The 21867-nt window shown below is 41.6% G+C and overlaps 1 protein-coding gene across 7 annotated transcripts in view; it reads left to right on the forward strand.

Moving 5' to 3' along the window:
• The window catches only part of LOC119656731 (ataxin-1), a 217510-nt gene that overhangs the window by 183833 nt on the left and 11810 nt on the right, over positions 1-21867 (forward strand). For 5 of the 7 annotated variants that reach the window (XM_038063268.1, XM_038063269.1, XM_038063267.1 and 2 more), the window contains 3 exons: positions 18182-19137; positions 19199-19753; positions 19906-20128. In XM_038063268.1, the coding sequence (XP_037919196.1) occupies positions 18284-19137; positions 19199-19753; positions 19906-20128 (1632 nt within the window). In that variant the 5' untranslated portion in view covers positions 18182-18283. Of the gene's footprint in view, positions 1-14876; positions 14897-18181; positions 19138-19198; positions 19754-19905; positions 20129-21867 lie in introns of those variants that run through there. The other 2 variants (XM_038063273.1, XM_038063271.1) reach the window with 2 other exon arrangements.

The raw sequence follows: 21867 nt of genomic DNA on the forward strand, positions 1-21867 counted from the left end.
TACCTAATGCGTTGCGATGTATCGTCATAATACGGGAAAATTAGTTGCATTACTTATAGAACGCTACCTGTATAAAAAGTTAAGTTAAATAATAAATAAGTCAAAAACCGGAAGTTAAAAAGTTCAGATATTAAATACACGACCACTTTCCTTTTTGCTGTCCATACACGCCCCCTCATGCCTGCCAGTTACACAGAATTTACAAGACGATCCACTTGATTTTAGCAACATCATTACCATTGTTCCGAATTCCTAAATCCTATCCCGACTTCACATCGCACAAAAACATTAACATACTGGAAATCTTAATTTATAAAAGACAATTTTGATTCCTTTTTGAAATTTTCATTACAAAACTCAGCCAAAAATCCAAAAGTGGGCATTATTATTATTTTGTTATTGTTTTTCCTATACAATTCTCGGCCTGGCGATATGTATATGTATGCCCATGTTGTGTACTACCAAATGAATTTTGTATAGCGGTACGCCTCCGGGATACGAGATATGGATGTATTTGCGAACCACTGTGAAGCAGCTGATCGGATGCCACATTTTAATCCTAAAAACGATTTAGCAAGGGAAATATTGTAAATATTTTTTCGCCTTTTTGTGCTTCCGTATTAGAGTTTGCAATCATATTGCGCGCGGGATGGCTTGACTTAACCATTTTTAAATAACGTACATTGCCATTGTTGCCCAAGCCGGAGTTCCAAGAGTGACGGCCGAGTGTGTGTTGCGTCCGCTAATTTTTAAAAGGATTTGGAGAAAAGTAACCTTTAAATTATTTTCTGCTGGTTCTTATTTGTTTGTTTTTTTTTTACTTTTTATTATTTTTCCTCCCTTATCTTATTTAGTTCTTATTTGACTTTTATTCCTTTGTTTCTTTTTTTTTTCATTTCATCCTTTTCCCTCGCCTCCTTCTCCCTCGCTTCCTCCTTTTTCGCCCCCTTCGCCTCCTTCTCCTCTTCCCTTTCCTTCCTCCCTTTCCACTGAGGTTGGAGAAACATCGATTGATGATGAGATCCGTGATAAATCTTCCCTTGCGTTTCGCGTCGATATTCCCTATTTTGTATTGTAAACTCCGCTGCGGTCCAACGCATAGTTAAAAAACAGGTGAAATTCCGATAATAAGTTGAGGGGAAGTGAAGTGTCTCCCCAGCTTTTTTACTTCGTGAAAGATTTATATTTTATGACATATCTCATTTCTGTAGCTAAGTTAGTTAGTTGTGAACGGCTCGTGCTTCAGATTGCGTGGAATAATATTGGAGCGTTCTCGATTCTCTACCAACGCTTCCATTTATGGAGCCCGTAGAAAGGTTCATTACAAATTTAGCATTACCCAATTGAATTGTAAAAAGCGTTAAATTTAAGGTTTACAATCGGATCTATCTCGCATGGTGTGAGAATCCGGGTAGCCTGGACTGTAAAGAAATCATGATAGTATTTATATATGTAATCTATTTGTTATGCATCTTACGCTTTCAGAGTAACAAACAATTATGGAAAATCCTCCTGGTCGATAATTAGTACTGATGTCGATGCACATAATCCGCTGATGACAAGCCAGTTATATAATACAAAATGCCTACGAAGACCGACTATCGGCTTAGAACATTATCATCCCTCTTAAGGCTGTAATTTCTGAGTAGCATTTGTAGGGAAAAGATTACAGATTTTCAAAACTACTTGGGCTTTTGTTAGGAAGTAACGAACTTGGTTCTCCAGATTCTTTTAAAATGACTTTCCAAGTTTAAGTTGCATTAGTCGCAATAAGTTGTTGGTCATCAACATAGAAACAAGTGCTCATGTTTCCAAGAACCGCTTAAAGTCTGTGCAGGGGACGATATACCTCTGTTGTACCTTGCATAGAAATTTTAAGCACTCCCGCCTTTCAATTGTGTAATAAATAAACGGATTTTGTCGCGTGTTAAGCATGCATTTACCATTTCCAGCCACGTACAATAAAGGCACTTGTTGAATAAATGAGCAACCTCCAAGTGCACGCAAGTCCGACTAGAGTTCCACCAGCGGCCGTTAGAACAAATCAACCCATGTAAAACCCCTTTGGAATTGTAATGCGGGAACTTTTAAATGAATTCGCCATTACTAAGTAATGATTCATGCCATTGCATTCATGGAGGACCCTCACAGATTATACTATTGCCAGAACATTGTAAATTGTCGTGGATATAGCGGTGTTGAGGTCAAGAACGAATCCACACAATAACTCGTACATATTTAATTGCACAACGATTATTCGTTTATGAAGTGTTTTAAAATCCTACAATTTACTTGGTACAGTTATGTTGTTATTCTGTCCATAAATACAATAAGTTTCAGTTTCTAATTTCACTTGAAGTGATTAATTCAATATTGCGCTAGAAACAGTAACAACTTTTTCTTATTCATTATCAAAATAATAAATTAAAGAGCTAATGAGAGGTCAAGGAATCGTTTATCTGTAACCTATTTGAAAAATGTTAATTATTTAATTTAGATTGCCGGAATGAAATTGTAGGTCTACACTTGGAGTAAATAAGCAAGTTAAGTTGAAATGTGAAAAGAATGTCCCAGAATCTAAATATGAGTCATAATTCATAATTTCAACTGGAAAATTCTTAATACTGATTATGGTCCCATAATATCAAAATGTGATGAAGCAAAAAATCGGAGTTCAGAGTATCTCCTTGTAGAATTCTTGAACTCATAAAATAAACGATTCTTCTCACTGTTTCCAAGAGTAATAATAATTTCCGGTGGCATTTCTCTCCGCACGTAAGTTAAAATTTCATTTCAACCATTTTTAATTTTCGGCTTCATTAATTTTTTTTTTATTTCGATATTGGCCAAAACAACTAGAAGTTATTTTACTTCGTTCTTTTAATAGATTGTCATTGGAATCACTATCACTTTAAAATAGGTTGAAAACCGAGTCTCCATTTTGAAAACAATCTTCAATGGGAACTACAGTGTGATCTGGTCTAAGAATAAAAATGCTTCCTGAGTGTAGTGGTATCACCTAAAAGTGGTTAATTTTTAGATATATCAGATCCAAAATACTAATCGTGATATCTGACAGTCGAGTCCACGATACTTTTGTAAGTTGTATCTGCAAGGGACATATTTCATAGTATCATTGGTTTTGTAATGAAACTTGTAGTGCTTGAGTAAGATCGAACGACCATGTCGAGGTGGCTTTTCCAATTAAATAAGCAGAGCTATCCCACATATCTACAATGTAGCGAAAATGGCCGGTCAGACTCATCCACACTTAAGTGCAACTCTAAAGAAGTGCTCTTCACATCGAAATGTAGTTACGTGCTACTACACTAGTTAGTTGGGGGTAACTTTTGTATTTATCAAAATATGTATGATATTTTAATCCTGTTTCCTCTAAACTCCAAAAGAAGATACATATACAAGCTTCATCATCATCAACGGCGCAACAACCGGTATCCGGTCTAGGCCTGCCTTAATAAGGAACTCCAGACATCCTGGTTTTGCGCCGAGGTCCACCAATACGATATCCCTAAAAGCTGTCTGGCGTCTTGACCTACGCTATCGCTCTTTGGTGTAACTGGCCGCCTCGATATTTAACCATTTCGGCTGTAATTCCATCGGCTCCTGGCGACTTATGATTTTTTAGCCGATGAATTGCACGAACTGTTTCTCCTAAACTTGGTGGTGGCAGTATTTGTCCGTCGTCTTCAGTAGCTCATCAAAGTACTCAACTTACCGCTCTAATATGCCCATTCTGTCGGAAATCAGATTTCCCTCTTTGTCTCGGTAGGATGAGCATCGAGGTGTATAAGGCTGACTTGTTGGTAAAACTTCCGCGCCTGGTGCGGTTGCTCCCTGTACTTTTCTAGTTCACAGACTTGTTGGTTCTCCCAGGCTTCCTTTTTCCGTCTGTGAAGTCGCGTGCCCGCGTTCTTTGAGAATTCAACATTATTCGGTATGCGGCATTCTTCCGTTCCGTAGCCAGCTTACATTCATCATCAAACCAGCCGTTCCGACTCCTTTTGCGGCTAGGGCCAAGTATGTTTGTGGCTGTATCCATGATAACGTTCTTTAGGTAATTGTGAAGATCATTTGTTGATGCTTCATCTCTAGGTCCTCTGTTGGCTGCAGTTATTGCGGCATCCATTTCCCTCTTATAGGTGTCGCGGAGGGTTGTGTTGTGGATGGCTACAGTGTTCACTCTCACCTGATTGTCAGAGGGGATTCTAGGTGGTATTGTTACTCGAGCTGGGAGCACCATGCCAACGAGATAGTGATCCGAGTCTATATTGGCCCCCCTATATGTTCTGACATTCATCAAGGCTGAGAGGTGGCGGCGTTCGATCAACACGTGGTCAATTTGGCTGAAAGTGGTCCCGTCTGGAGAGGCCCACGTATGTACATAAACCAGGTACTTCCAACAACCATTTCGTGTGATCCTGCTAATTTAATAATCCGCAGTCCGTTATCATTTGTTTTTTCGTGTAAGCTATGGGAGCCAACGGATCGCCTGAATACGGGCTCCTTCCCTACTTGGCTGTTAAAATCCCCAAGTACGATTTTAATATCATATTTGGGACAGGCTTCGAGGGTTCGTTCTACTGCCTCGTAGAAGGTATCCTTCTCCGACTCTGCAATCTCCTCTGTAGGGGCGTGAACGTTAATGAGGCGTATATTTCCAAACTTGCCTAGCAAGCGCAGAGTGCATAGCCGTTCGCTTATGTTTTCAAAGGCGATAACAGCAGGTTTCATTTTTTGGCTGACTAAGAAACCTACTCCGAGCACATGGTTTACTGGATGACCGCTATAATATATGGTGTAGCGGTTCTTCTCCAGGAAACCGGTCCCTGTCCATCGCATCTCTTGTAACGCTGTTATATCAACCCTACATTGGGACAGGGTATCGGCTAGCTGCTCATCACCTTTATCTCTGTGCAGGGAGCGCACGTTCCATGAGAAAATGCGCAAATCGTTAATCCGTTGTCGTTGCCGGGTTTGTCGTTGTAAAGTCTATCCTGTCCGAGGCTGCTAACATCGGTTTTCCGTGTAGGGTTGTCACCCCTACCCAACTCCCAACCTGAAGGACCAGTTGGTACAGTTTGTCCCGTTTTTGGGCGCGGGCGCCTTCATCCTTCTCCGTCTGCAGCTTTTCGTTATGAAAGAGCTCCCAGCGGTCACCACGTGGAGGTGGAGATAGGGTTTGGTAGCAGAGCTGTTGGTGTTGGTTCAGCAGGCATTTCCCAGGCTTTATGCTCCATCGTAGCGTAATGCTGGCCACATTGCCTCCTATGATGTACTGTTACGGTCTTGAATGAAGTTCTCTAACACACTTCAAGGCCCCGAACCAATATGGATTCAATCAACATGAAAACAAAGGCTTGTTTCATAAAGCACTAGTCGAGATACGTCCTTCGCATGTATGAGCTCCAATATAAAGTGATGTCATTCATCGCATGAATATAGTTTAATCTCCATCAAATTTCTTGAAGGCAGGTTTATTCGTTGGATGTGACAAATAGACTGACAGCAAACCGATTTAATAAGGATTTCTTTTACATAAATGGCCCCTCAGCGGGTCTGCTCCCTTCCTTGATATTTTTAGATCTAAACCATATTAATGATGTCCCTTTTACTGAGAGTCTCGCTGGTGTTTAGTAGGGGGCGTTAGAAAGTGTTTTTTAAATTTAATAATTCATAACCCAAAATATGAAAATAAAAAAAAAATAAAAGTAACTGGAGAAAACAATAAGCTAGCAAAATACTCTTTCTGCTACGGTCAAACAGGGAACAATTAACGCTTTTGTGTTCAACATTTCTTTTCCGAATGAACATTTTTTTTTTCAAAATTTAAAGGGAAGTTTTATAAACAATATTATCTGCGCGAAGCTGTTTCCGAAATATTTCAGGAATTCCGGTTTTGCACCAGCACTCTTTCCTAGGCAATGACTTCTCCACATTATTTCATAGGTCCTCAATGAAGTTTAGATTCGGAGCCATTGCCGGCCATTTAGAAATCTTCACAAACTTATTGGCGAAAATTTTTTTTACGGAATAATACTACTATCCCAGTATATTTTGAGAGACTTGTGAAAGCATTTTGCTAAAAGAAAATAATTAACATAAGTAACTCCTAGTCCGGATAGCTGAGTGGTTAGAGCGCAAGGCTGTCGTATGGAAGGTCGCGGTTCAAATCTCGCTGGTGGCAGTGGGATTTGTATCTTGATTTGACGTCGGATACCAGTCGACTCAGCTGTGAATGAGTACCTGAGTCAAATCAGGGTAATAATCTCGGTCGAGCGCAATGCTGACCACATTGCCTCCTCGTATACCGTTACGTTCTTGAATGAAGTGCTCTAACACACTTCAAGGTCCTGATCCAATATGGATTGTTGTGCCAACGATTATTATTATTTTTCCGAGTTGTCACAATCTCGGCAGATGCCGGATTTTACTTAATACTAGCACTAAATGCCAAGCATTTAGGCTCCGACAATCATACATACTTAGAAACTAAAGGGGTAGTGGTGGAAGCCGGTGGGAGGTTACTGGAAGAATTCGTCGAGAACTCCTCGCAACATCGAGCACATATGCAGAATTGTATACTTCTGCATGGTTTGAACCAGACTGTGCGAAAGTCCCAGGACATCAAGGGAAGCCGTCAGGGATTTAGGTACAATACCTGTAGCTGACAATATTATGGGAACTACGACCACCCGCTCGAGACGCCAAATTTCTTTGATTTCACGAGCCAATGGCTCATAGTTCACCTTCTTCTCCACGTATTTCCGTTCAATGTTGCTATTATGGGGGATAGCAACATCAATAATATACGCGGAGCGAACTATCAAGTACTGCTTGCGGCTCATATCAGTAAACCGGACATGTTCCCGTGATCAGCCCATGCTTATATGCAAGGTTTTGATGGATAACCTTACATACAGCATTATGCCTGGTGATGTTTTGCACCGGTGCCATAACAGTACAGCCAGAAATGAGATGGTCCAACGTCTCTAACGCCGAACCACACATTCTGCACTGGTCGTTCTCCACCCGTTCTTTCATGATGAGCTTTTTATAAGCTCGGGTGGCGACCACGCCATCCTGAATGGCACACATGAACCCCTCCGTCTCAGCAAAGAGCTCCCCAGCACACAACCATCTGCTCGACAGATGCAAATCGACAAATGGCTGGCAAAGACAATTCACGTGTTTACCGTGCACTGCCTTTGACTTCCATTCCTCGATCCGCTCCTGGTCCGACTTCACCCCAATCAGAGGATTGAAAGATCGATCCTTCAAGTTAAGTGGAGTCAGTCCACAGTCTGCCTTACAAACAGCCGCATGCAAGGGGCTCGCCTGCTCTTTACTGTAAAAATAAGCGCGCAGCGAGTCGACTTGGCGATGATGTTGTGCCGCCACGTCAACCACGCCCCTACCTCCGATGTCACGAGGCAGGTTCATCCGCTCCACGGCAGACTTTGGGTGATGCATTCGGAATTTGGACATAGTTTTCCGTATCCGCCGCTGGACGTTTTCCAGGTCGGTCTTCGTCCACGGCAATATTCCGAATGCATAAGCCAGTGAAGGGATGGCGAATACATTCAACGCGCTTATTTTATTCTTCCCCGAGAGATACGATTTCAGCACCAGCTTTACACGTCGCAGGAATTCGGACAGCACAGCTTCCTTCAGATCACCAACTCGAGCATGGGTTCCTTGCAGAATTCCTAGGTGCTTGTAGAAGTCTGTCTCGGTCATAGCTTCGATGTGGAGGTCACCAATGCTATGTCCGGCATGTGGCTTGTGATGACCTTTGCGGATGGCTTGGATTCGACATTTGTCTAATCCAAACTCCATCCGAATATCACTGCTGAACATGTCTATTATTCGCAAGAGACTTCTAAGATGGTTGTCAGTACCAGCATACAGCTTGATGTCATCTAAGTACATCAAGTGTGTCAGTTCGCACTTAGCACGTAGGCCATACTTTATTGCAAAACCATGCCCTCTAGCATTACTCAGTAGCCATGAAAAGGGGTTCAGTGCCATACAAAACCAAAGGGGATTCAATGAATCCCCCTGGAAGATGCCCCTCCGTATACGGATGGGCTCTGAGGTATTAGTACACTCAGATGAACGGACTGATAAGGTGGTATGCCACCCTTCCATGACTGTCGCCAAAAACTTTATTAGTTTCGGATCAATGTGATACAGATGTAGGATATCGATTAGCCAGGTATGCGGAACGCTGTCGAAAGCCTTGGCATAATCGATATAGCAACTGAAGAGGTTTCTTTGGCTTCTAGTTGCTTGTCCTACAACTACCGAGTCGATAATGAGTTGCTCTTTGCAACCCCTTGACCCAACTCGGCAGCCCTTCTGCTCCTCGGACAGAATGTTGTTGGTCTCGAGGTGCGCATTGATCCTTCCACTAATAATGGACGTGATGAATTTGTAGAGGGTTGCTAAGCAAGTGATCGGTCTTGTGTCTGCGGGGTCCTGCACCGTGTCCTTCTGAGGGATAAGGTAGGTAATCCCCGCAGTGAGGAAAGGTGGAAATTCCTCCGGCCGACTCATGACCTCATTTATACTGCGTGCCAACCGACTGTGTACCCTGGTAAATTTCTTATACCAGAAATTCTGCACCCGATCCAGACCTGGGCCCCTCCAGTTCTTCGAGCTGTTTATGGCTCGTCGAACTTCCTCTTCGGTTACATCCGCAAAATTGATGCCAGGTGTATTGGCATGACGGGTGCCTTCGGCGGTGATCCACTCAACATGCTCAGCATGCTGGGCAGGTAACCCCCAAAGTCCACCCCAATACTCTTTCGCTTCCGTCACCGAGAACTGTATTGTCTGGGCGCTCTGTTGGGATTCGTTGAGAGATCTGAAAAAGCTCCGCTGGTTCCTCGCGTATGTTGCATTCTGGACACGTCTGGAATAACTTTCGCCATACCATCGTAACCGACTGCATATGACAGAAAGTTTCTGTTTTAGTGTGTCCAGAATTTCAGCAACGGGTGTCTCACAGGGGATGGCATAGTTCCGGTAAACCCTCTGCACTTTATTTCTCACCCGTCGGCTGGCACTGCCAGTGCTGATCTGAATCAGTCTAGCAATGTCCTGCCTTAGTGAGTCCCGCCGACATTCCAGACGAATTTTCCATGGTGGATCTCTTTTGTCACTCAAACCAATAACACGAAAGCGAATCTTCTGACCGTGCAATCTGATAGCCGTAACTGCACCACAATACACAAGTGATTGTAGTTGCAGCAGCGACATATCAGCACACAGTCGAGATGCAATCTCATCATTGATTTGAGATAGAATTCCCGGAGTTGCTGGAGATGCATAGAGCCTGGGAATACCTGGTCTATGCAAAGGATCCATATCCGAGAATTTTATACACGCTCTTTGGAATTCGTCCCGAACCTCAGCGGAAACCTCAGCTGGACGGTGGAGAAGAGTGCTTCGGCGAGTACTAAACCTGTTGCCTGCAGTGCGGCGTGGTGTTGTTGATGCCGCCGCCTCTGCCCCCATAGACTCTCGGTCACCAGTTTCCCCGATGACTTCAAGTCGAACACGCTCCCTGATGGTGGCCGGGATTGTGTCGCTGCGAGTAATAAAGCGGTACTGGTCTGCGACTCGCTGCACAGTCACGTGCGCAAATTGCGGGAAACGCTCGACGAATCTCTGGTGCAACAAGGGGCGGTAAGATGTTGTACCCGCCCCCGCCGTTATTTCGTAGTAGGAGCGGATGATGGAGAGGTTCATTTCTTCAGTCCATTTCATCCGCTTCCTACGCGAACCTATTATTATTATAACTCCTTCCCTACGAGGGTGGAACGGAATACGTCTCTTAATAGTTGTTATATAGAGTGGGCCAAAATAGACTCCCTATTTTCAAAGGCTAATTGAAATAGAAAAATAAAACAAAGACAAAGAGAAAGGCCAAATTATGCCACTTAGTAAGTAATTTATTTTTTAGACAATACACCTAGAACATAAATCCCACCTCGTCGTTCTTTTCATTTGGAAATCCTTTTCCTAAAACTCCCAATTACGTTTTGGAGAGTCATCAGAAAAAATTTCTAAATTTCAATCCCGACTACAAATTCTAGTGCGTCGATGTCTTTTGGCATATTTAAATGAACCCTACTTTTCACACCCCACAAAAAAATCTAGCGACGTATAATTTAGACTGTAGTGGCGTATGATCTAAAGACACTCCGTTTTTCTAAAAGTCAACCGATTCGGAAGCTTCTCTTTCAGTAGGTTTAAAACATCAGTAGCTATATACGAAGTCGTTTCATCTGACTGGAATCTTAATCTTGGCAGGCAAAGAAGGAGTAAAAGAAAAGAAGAAATAAACCCCGATGATCACCTTGGCCGGACTGCACATGACTTCTAGCACTGCTACTATTAATTCACTATTCAGTTTCCGATTATCCGGGAATCCTTTATCCGAATCCAGTCCTACCGGATGACGTCGACGAGCTTCAGAAAGGTCGTATCGTAATACCGACAGTCACATTTCCGAAGTTCCCAACCGCTAGTTGCATGCACCTTCTCACTGAGAATTGCTTACTGGGTAGTCGATAGTAATTCTCGCCGCAATATTTTAGTGAATTCCATTTCCTGAGAAGAATACTACCACCACTTCATGATTTTCTGAATCCCTTTATAAAACATCTTGGATTCATTTGAAGGCTTTGCATCCATTGCAAATTAAATCCCACAAATTGACTCTTGGCACCAAGTCTCTGAAACGCGCTCAATACTTATTTCAGCACACCCTAATCGGTGCAACCTACAAACTAGTAGTATCTTAGAACCTGTTCGTGGCTTGCATATTACTGAGGTGCATATGCGCATGCTAGCAAAGGAACTTTAATTAGTTTAGTCCTTTGTTATGAGAATTTCATTTTCTACTCTTTGGTGGAATTACACTTAGATATGGGCAGACCTGAACGGTAGCGTTACAATAGTAGTTGTAATTATTGATCAGGGTCGTAAAGCGAAAAACGGGCCTGGGGTCAAAATTATGCGGAAAAACTAGGCAAAAGTTGTATGGGCCTTTTAATTATCCCTTCTTTCAATAAAATCCGTACTCTAGGCCCGAGAGGAAATCCTCCTCCTTTGTATATCCTCTTGACAGGCCTATCATTTGGTCATGCCCCAATCTATGCGATCATTACAGAAGTGTATATTTTGAATTATTCGAATGGATGAGATGAATTAGTGAAAATTGAATTTTGTGCAGCACAAAAGAGACAAAAGTCCTGCTGAACTCATGAAGAAGTTATTATAGATATAGATAGATTATAGATATTAGATTGTGCACATGGCTTGGCGTCGTGAAAATAAGGAAGCCTATGTCTATATTTTAAATATTTTCTTATGTCATGCCTTCGTAATATCTACGTATGTACCTGGTTTAAAGTTCAGTTCGCATTTCTATTGCTTGATAGTAGAAACCATGACGCGTGCAGATTGAGAGAGTCCGTCGTATGTCCTTCGGGTTGCATCCCATCTTTTTAGAATTATACAAATTTCGAGACAAAAATCGAGCCATAGAAGCACATTGATTATATATGTTAAGCCACCTGAACGATTGCCATAATTGAAAATTTTGTGGAAAGAAAACAGTGTATTGAAAATATTATTGGGAGCTTTTCAATGTTCTGGAAAAACATTTCACCTACCATAAGAATGCAGCCTGCCGCTTTTTTTCACATTTCTTTTATGTTCGTGTAAATATCCTTGCGGTTACAGTTCACTTCACAGGTAATGAGGCGTGAATATGTTTTTGCCAATGCAGCCTCTTTTCAGCAATAATAACGCAGCTGTGGTCTCTCCGCGATTGTATCTTTTCATGCTTTTGATAGCCTCCCACATAGAATAATCAATTAATGCAACACATAATAATTTCGCAGCTCCGTATTTCAATATTTGGCATATTTGAACAATTATAAATGATTTGGGTGATTTTAGCTTTCAGAAAAAGGAAATAATAAGCTTTTTTAAGGTACGCCAGGGTCATACTTATGCCTCAATAGATCATTTGCTGGTCTGATTATTTAAATTCTTTTTAAAATTCCATGCGCCTAATTGGCGTTAGAGTAGCAAATTGGGCAAGGCCGTTTATGAAAATGTCTTATTAAACATGTAGGCCGGTTCCACCTTTTCAAAGTTTCATTAAGGATTACGTCTGAATAATCAGTTCAAAAGATCGGTCCGCAAAGGACATATTTTTAGGATATGACTTCTTTAGCTAAATGTAGGTAGTTAGAGAAGATATTTACTTTAATCCCATCAGCTCTTTCGTGAGAAGTACTCTCGGGTACTGCTCCATGATATGAACACCCTCCCGTAACTATGATTGTCTTGTTCTTGAGAACTTGTAACGTAAATTCACCCGTTCCCTCTTCTTTAGGAAAAACTTTCTCCAGGTAGACTACCCCTCGAACCTCCGCTTTCTGAACTTCCTCTTCCTATAACAACGTAGAACCTGTCTAGATTTGTGCACATTTTTTAAACTTTCCTCGGGTCTGATGAACTGCTCCACCCCTAATGACATCACCTGTCATCTTGCGTCTTATAATACACGCAACGCAGACATTTTCAACGTGCCCTTCGCGGAGCTTGAACTCTATCATATTTCCATTCCCCAATTCCTAGTCTTTCTCCCTTAAACTTCGTTTCATTCTTTTGCAAGCTTTCACGAATTCATACATGAGGATGATTGTATAAAAAAAATCCACACCCACACCTTACCCAGAGAGTGGAAAAAGGGGATGATCGTTAAGATTCCAAAGAAGGGCAACCGTTTTAAGTATGACGATGGTGGAGGGGCTATTTGCGTGCCCTCTGCCATTGCAAAAATATTCCTGGAACGCATTAAAGAACATCTCGAAAACTTGATGGACAGAAAGCAGGCTAGTTTCCGCTCCGAATCCTCCTGCATTGGCCACATCTACACCCTACGGATCATCTTAGTGCAGTACTCGAAGTTGAGTTCTTCGCTTCCCCTGCTCTTCATCGATTTTGCAAATGTTTGCGATGATGAGAAAGGGCATTCTGGAGAAACTGATAGTTATTATCAGAGCAACATTTCATGGCGCAAAATGCCACGTATTGCACCGAGGTAAAATTTCAGAGGATTTTAAGGTTCACAGCGACGTCCACCATCGCATCTTGTCACTGATATTATTTATTCTCGTTATCGTTATGTTCTTTATGCTGCCTTGTCTGAAGGATGTGGAAGAGTTCAACGGAGTATGGCATCTTTCCTCAAATACTTCGACTACGCAGATGTCATTTGTTTTCTCTCTCACCTTGAAAAACTGGCTCTGGATTTGGAAGGAGAGGCAATTAGAGTTGAACTGAAGATTAACACCAACAAATTCAAAGTTCTCAGTCTGACGAGTCATCGTATTTTCCCTATCTGCATTAATGGGCAGAGCATCTAAATCGTCGATCAATTTGTATATCTAGTAAGCTTGGCTTCTGCCGATGGTGGCACCGAACTCGATGTTTCCCGACGGATTGACAACGCTGGATCCGCTTTCGCTGGCCTGTCTAAAATCGGGAAATCCAGTTATCTCAACACCAAGATCGAGTTGAGTCTGTTCTGTGCGAGAGGTAGCCCATGGAAAGTGAACTCCACTGTTACTCAAAAGCTCCAGGCCTTCGTGAACACCTGTCTGCGTGGTATCATCGGAGTATGCTGGCCTGGTACTATCGCAAACAAAGAACTTGGTCAGCGTGCAGGCCTGGCAATCGTACACATTATGGGATCCACTCTACCAAGATGGTCGAGAAGGAGTGATAGGGTAGTTATAGTTGGGCCAATCATGTTTTTTTCGATACACTATATACATAAGTAAATCAACTAATGCAAGGTCTAAGTGTAATGAGATGTTTACAATTTGTTAGTAATACCTTTGATTGGAAGTTTCTATAAAAACACCAAGAAAAATCTTCTTAAGTTTTAATTTTAAACCCATTGTTTTTTTAATGCCATTCTTAATTAAACAACTCTCAAAATGTTCACTTTTTAATTTAAAAAACTTTCATGGCTCAAACGGAAAACAGCTCCCTAATTCTGGGCTGCTTTTTTTAAAACCGAGTAACTTTTCATTCCAGATGGTTATTTCCTTTCAGGGCTTTTCTCGCCGGGAGATAAAACCACATGAATGGAATGTAAAAATTGAAAGGACTAAAAGTTCAAGATACCCCCTTACTTAGATAAATCGCAACAAAAACATTTAACCGTATTTCCAGGTATCCAGTCAACCAAGGGTAATTTCTGATTTGCGATTCTCTCTAACTTTGATAAGAAGGGATTTTTTGCTGATCATAAAACATACCTGCATATGTTTAGCATTTTTTGAAAGAACACCCCCATGCCTTTCACCCACCATTTAATGAATGGTTTTTAATAAGATATTAAACCTGAAATCTGGAACAATCTACCTAATAACCTGGCGTTCAGTTTTAAATTTTATTACACCCCACAAAAGCCAGAGGCAAGCAGGTATACAAGACAAAGGTTATTATAATCTCTTAATGGATATGAACTGGTTTTTCAATTTTGGCAGGAAGAAAATAGGTTTTGCCTTTATGAAAGGTGATCTCAAGGTGTCGACAGTCTGTCTAGAATTCAGTTTAGTGGAAATTCTGAATGAAGTTAGTTAATTTCGTGTTTCTCCGAGGGAAATTTCTCATGGCTTGATAAATAGAATTGAGATCAGAAAATGTTATCAATAAAACTGTAATGCTTAACGTGTGAATGTGGATCAATAAAGTGAAAATTAATTTAATTCTAAAATTAAATTGTGAACCTTGACGATCTCATATGCTTTTTAGCTGAAGGCTCACATGTATCTGAAAGGTATGTAACTGAGGAACTGGTTAATAGTTTAGTTTTGAAATATTACTGTGTCTACTAATAATCCTTGCGTTCCTGTCGGCTTAAACGTCTCTGTGTTCGAAGAAAGATGGGGGTATTGGGCAGCGTGCCTGGAGCTTCCTCCTACGATCCTGGGTATATCTTGTTTCATTTCTGCCTGTGATATCTACCAAAAACTTATGAAAGTTTGATTTTCGTCTGGTGACCACTTTTCTCCTTTCCCCGGTGTTCCAGTTCCCATCTAAAATGTTATTTCAGTGCCTTATTATAGCTTACATTAACTGCCGATTTCAGTTCTCTATTTCCGTTGAAATGAAAACAAAAGAGACAAGCGTAATTTTTTTTACTTTCGAAAATTTTCCTCAAAAAACTAACTAGCCTAGTGAACTTACATGACCGGATCCTCGGCTTTTGTAGATCAATAGACTAGATCCTTTTATTAGTACCGGTACGTCTATACTGCTGTGTTTGTCGCGGCCAATAGGTGTAAAACGGTGTATCGGTTTCGATTCTTTAAATGATAGAAACCTTATAGTATCGAATACTCCCACGACCCGAATAAGTTTCAACAGGTTTTAATACGGTTAAATCAAGGCTTTATTGCACGGTTCAGTTTCGGTTTTGAACTCAGAGCGAGTGAATTGAGTTGCCAGGTTTTATTTTGATTAAAATGAGCTATTTACCGAATAGGAACCTTACGATAACCGTTTATATGTGAATATGTTTCATTCGGTTCGGGTCGTTTTCAGTCACAGCCGAATAGAATTGTATCCGTGTAAAATGAGCCTTATTCCAGATGGGCCCAACAAAATCGATTTGGTTTTATCCATGCATTCTGTAGCCAATTTCCGAAAACCGTGATATCGATTTCAGGATCATCACGTATAAGAGAAAATAAAATACAAAATTCCATATCGCTTCCTTTGTTCTTTAACACGTTTATTGCTGACCAGTTTCTTTTATCAGTCATCAGAATTTAAAAGCGAAAGTAACTTTGACAACAGGACAGCGACTGAGGAAAGGCAGTCTATCAGATATCATCGCTGAGAATTTTACAACATTAATGATACTGACGCAAGTGCTGGTCAAAATTCAGACTTCCACTTGAAGGAATAATACAGCATGTCATAAATTGACGTCGTCATTATTAATCTGCCAACTGATTGGTAGATGTGTGAACCTAAGTAATGAACCCACATTTTTCGATGTTAAGCATGTTCCTGGCAGCAGGGTTATTGCCGAAATTACTCATTACTCCGGTTTTAATTTTAAATTACTAACTACAAGCCAGTTACCCTCTGACTTGGGCACCCCCCCACCACCCCCAGGGAATACATTAGCTTTCTGTGTCTCATTCAGGAATAGAACAGTACGCAATCTGGGTTTTCTGACGTGTTACCGCATTTATAGAATCATCCAATATAAAGCAATGCTGGTGCCCTCTGTAGCAGCATCCGTATCCTGTGAGGAACTGCATAAAGTGATAATTTGTTGATGCTCGATCCACTCCCTAATGATAAGGATTAGTTTGCGCATCCATCGACCTTTCAGCGAAGGATACGTCGCGCTACTAGGGGTTACACGATTCCATCCTAATGACAATATTTTCTCCTGTGCTTTATACCTATTAGGCCATCCTTTCTTCAGTAATGAAGTCTGATATTGTCCTAGAGACGCTACACGCCCATCAGTCATAAATCAAAGAGCCTACTTTTTTCGGTTCTATGAGTTTGCCATCGTTTCTGCCTGTATTGTTTTTGCATAAAGTAGTATTAATTTCGTCACGTCATCTATGAATAATCTCCAGCAAAGTTACACAAGATTTGTGATAGAAATATTTTAGGCGCCGCTTCGAAATATTTTAGGTGCCATTTTTGAAGATGAATAGAACCCTGTTTCCAATATCTTCGCCATTGTATCTACTCGATCCCCTAGTGACTTATTCGATTTGCGTAACTATAAATTTTTGCCTTTGCAGCGGTAGGCATTCACGAATAGATCGAGCTTATTCTTCACTGTCATCTTCACAGCTTTCTTGAAAATTAGATCGAAATGACTTTTTATTGTCACCTGTCCTCCCAAATATTTCCTGCAACTCCTCCGTCGCTAAATGGAGATATCGTACATTCGTTTATTTTCGCTGCCATTTACTTTCCGCAGTTTTGACGGTAGGAAAAAAGGGTGACTACTATTTTTGAGACAAGGCGGCCAGAATATTTGCGGTAATTTTTGTCCTCGCCACTTTGTCATTAAGACTTTGTGAGCCATTCTCCAGGGATTTATATCAGCCTTCCAGCAGAGCTGCTTGAAACATTTCCTTTGATTTCAAATTGTCAGACACTTATACCAGTACGCCTTCCCTCTTTCAACATTGCAGGGTTTCCTTGATATAGCCCCATTGCTCGAATGATACCGACTGAGCTGCAATTTAACTATTCCACCAGTATTTGCAACGGCTGCTGGTTGAAGTGTCCGGATGGATCTCTAGGGGGAGTTTCTTCTCTGGGCATGGTTTCCTTAGTCCACCGAATAATTTAAAGGATTTGCTAAAAGGCAGTGCCATCCAGCTGTATATCGACTGCGATGGCTTCAGAAAACATATCGGTCGTTCTTTGATTCACCCCAAACGAAGTAACGACGTATATCGGGTCCGCTGTGTGCCCTAGGTTTCTCTCCGAAAAGTTTTCGTTTCTAACATTCACAAGCACCTCGTCCATTTCCACTAATAAAACTACCGGCTGGGATTTTTGAGCTGTATCGTCTTGCGTTTGGCTAGGGTGCTAATCACATCTCTTCATATTCTGCAAGTGTTACGCTACGAGAAACATAACAGCTGTAGATCTGGATACCTCTCGTCTCCGCCTCTGCTAATCTGGCCCCATATGTTCTACCACTTGAAATGTCTCTCCTCGCAAGTCATATCGCTGAGTGGCCTATGAGATCTCTGAGTCAGGTGTCATATCCGCACTTCCAGTTCGTTAATAATGGCCACATCGATGTTTTTCTTGCCAATGGTCTGCAAGAGTCGGTTCTGTGCCGAGTCGTAGTGATTGAAATTGACAACTTTTTCATTGATTTTTATTCGTAAAAAATTTTAGTTAATAAATTTTAGCCTTTTATTAACTATTTAACTAACTATTCTAATAAAAAGTTTGCGCAAAGAGGATATAAGCTATAGCAAATTGTGGAATTCATCATTCGTTATTTGCATCTAATAATATAGCATAAAATGAAGTAGAATTAAAGATTTTTTTTTCTATATTTCAGATATCCGAATCAGTACGATAACGTGGTTTGACTAGTCCTCGCCATACAAACAGTTCCAATTTTCAACTTTATCAACCAATTGTTGAGGAGAAAATTCAGCCGATGTTATCAGCTGTTGAAAATTTTGGTCCAGCCGCAGCAGCTACACATGCATATGCGCATCATCATAATTTCTCAATTGCTGCAGCTGCTGCAGCCGCTGGCACAGCAGCCGCGGCTGCTGCAGCTGTAATACCATCGCAGCAAGCAGCCTTGGAGCATAGCCATCATCATATGTTGGCAGCACATTCAGCATTGAACAGTGGTGGCTTATTACTACCGTCTACACAATTGTCAGCACCACTGCCAGAAGGTACGAAACCAACAATAACAAGAAGAAATATTTCCTTCCACTCCTCATCTTCCTCATTAAGTAGTAGAAGTACGCTTAATAACATTCTTCCGTCCGGTTCAGTGGCGGTAACTATGTCCTCTGCAGAGTTCTTAAGACCACATCCGAAGCCGCTGCGTCACAACGGCTTAGCTGGAGGTAGTGGAAACAATTCAACTGGGAATCCCAGCGGTAGTCCCAATTCCGGTAATAACACAAATGGCAGTAGCAATGGCATTCCATTACATGGGCGTGGTAGCAAAGTTGGTGGGGGCAGCTTAAACTTAGGTAATGCAGCATCACCTCGATCGAAATACTCATTGGATCAGGCGGGACCTGTGAATTTGGTTACTAGTAATAATAATAGCAACTGTAGCAGTAGCGGCGGTGGAAACTCATCCACTCCACCAATGAAGAGTTCACCATCGGACCAGCATCCTCCGCCACATTCACCCAGTGAACGTGAGCGAGAAATGATGGCAGGCATCCTTGCTGCACAAAAAATGCCTTTTCCATCGTCTGAAGCTGCATCTGCTGCAGTTTATCAATATTCAAGAGCGTTGGCTGCAAACCGATCATTTTATACGTAAGTATGACACTCATCCCCTATTATCACTGAAACTAAAAGAATCACTCCTTCGTTACAGGGATCCTTCGTACTTCGTGACCTCACAACTTGTTCGGGCCCAACTGCACCCTGATCGCCATATTTACCCATACCTACATCCCTCTCCTAGTGCATATAGTCCGCCTGGTGCACCACCTCTACTGGGTCCTCCCCCAGCGCCCGCCGTGGCCGCAACACAACTTGTTAGTCCGCACAGTGCTTCCACTCTTTTAAGTAGTAGTCACAATAGTCCCACGGGTTCGAGCTTAAGCACAACTCAACTGCCAGTAATGCCAGAACGTCATCCGCATGCACCTGCTGCGCCGCCGTCCTTGCATCTACCCAGCCCTCCACATCTCCCTCAGCCATCTGCGATGGGCGTCGATCGCCAGCCAGTATCATATCCGAAGGAGAAGGATTTGAAAAACATAAGTCAATTGAACGGAAAAACCAATATAATGTTGGAAAACCAAGCAGGATTCAAAGTGCCATCCGGGAAAGAAGGATCGATGAAGCATAGGATTTTGACACGCCCGCCATATGGTGAGAAGGATGTTGGACGACATCGATCACCGATTTCGGCTGCTGTTTTTAGGTAACTTCATAAGCAGTTCTTATGTGTTAAGATTTTCCCAGGATAGTCTAGTTCGGTTCATCTTAAATTCCAACCGATTTCTTCCCATAGATCATATACCCTTCACCCAAAATCCCGGCAACTATTCTAACCAAAAATCTATCAAATTTCAGAAACTCAAGTAATATCAACTCACCAACAAATTTCACAAAAGGTTCCTTGATTGAGCTGTCGACAGGTGAACTGCGACGCGTCGAAGACATGAGAACAGAGGACTTTGTGCAATCGGCCGAACGGAGCCAACATTTGGAGCTGGCCGACTCAACCGTGGTCAAAATCACCCCCAATTCACATAACGTGACAATAACCTTTAGCTATAACAAAAATCGTTCCAAGGTAAGTGTCCATGCTGATTTGGCGGTACAATAGCTCGACATACGATATGGGGGTTAATTGTATGGAAAATTATACCCGTGGGTATGGTTTTAAGTTACACAACTTTTTTGGGGGATTTTCGGGAGCATCTTTCTTGTCGTGAGAGACTAAGTTTTTTTGAGGAAAGAATTCAAAAGAAAGGAAGAACGTGCGGAACGGAAGAAATATGCATTTGGTGTTTTAATCATTTTTTATCATGGGACGGAATTTTATCAGTTCATTCTAAGTAGCGATTCATAAGATAGGGAACAGTTGCGTCCTTGTTCCCCCAAAGGTAACAATATTCTTATACAGGCAGAAGTCATGTCTGCACTATTCAATTAAGGAAAACGAACGCTTCATTGATATCACACGAGGTTCGGGTGCTATCTAAGTATTTGCTCAAGGCCCCTCTACCGTTGAGAAAGATATTTATTCCGAGCACGCCCGTTTTGTATTATCTAAAAGCATTCAAAAGCAAAAGAGTAAGAACAAAAGACCAGAGAAAACAGAAAAAACAGAATGAGCCTCAATTGCACTGCATGGTAAAAGCTGTCGTTGAATGATAATTGCAATAAACAAAATAATCTTAGCGTTCTTGGGAGGGAGTGCTCATTGTAAACATCCACAATACATAATAGTAAAAGCCGCGACAAAGCAGGCTGCAGATATCAGACCTACACATAGAGAGCCATCAAAGGAGGTACAACACGCTAAAATCCTCTATTCATAAAACAATACCAGAAAAGAGAAGGATGAGACGCATGACTTGGAGGCAGCCTCAGATATAATTGAAACAATTCATGGCGGTGCTCCACTGTTACGCTATTCGATGTGCGTTTAATTAGCTCTTACCTGAAATAGAATCAGATTTTTTCTGTGCTTTAGACGGAATGGTATGCTCGCGGTAGGCTAGGAAGTAAATTTGAATTTCGCCCTCGAGCTGGTGATAGGAGGCCTTGGAAAGCCAGAAGACATTTTTTCCTTTCAAAATGTTCAGCTTGAACTTGAACGGTCCATGAATTCGAATTGAATTTCATTTCCTCATACTCTATATGAACGTGTCTGAAAAACTAGATTCAGGTATTCAGTGCAGTTGCTCTTTTGTATTTGGTCACTTAGAAGTGTTGCACTGTTAAGTGTGTATTTCTTGCCTCAGGGTTTGAATCAAATTCAAATCACAAAGAAAGTGAATCATGATATCATGAGATATTCTCATAATTGTATCACCTCTTAGATATGAATATACAATCTTGGATGTCACTTTTGCTATGTTCATGCTGCGCAGGGGTAAAACTTATAACTGAAGACATGCCACAATTGTAAGCAATCTTTCAAAATACGGACCTTTAAGAAAATGTCGGTGATTGTTGTTTGTAGCGTCTTCTAAACGGCTGTTTTGATTTTTATGATTGTTCGGTCTATTTGGTATGTACTCTGTCCGGTCTAGGCCCAGCTGAATAAGAAATTCCAAACATCCTGGTTTTGCACCGAGATTCACCAATTCGATATTTCCAGCAACCATTTGACACCGTGGTCTACGCCATCGTTCCATCTAAGGCAGAGTCTACCATATCTTCTTTTTCTATCATAGATATTAGCGCTATAAACTTTCCTAGCTAGGTCATCCACACTCATACATGATCCACCCAACGCAGCCTAGGTTCTGTTGCTTGGCAATACCAAGCACCGTGGGCGAATTTCGTCACCGAAGCTGTTAT

This window comes from Hermetia illucens, chromosome 5, assembly GCF_905115235.1.
Source record: "Hermetia illucens chromosome 5, iHerIll2.2.curated.20191125, whole genome shotgun sequence".
Taxonomy (NCBI): Eukaryota; Metazoa; Arthropoda; class Insecta; order Diptera; family Stratiomyidae; genus Hermetia; species Hermetia illucens.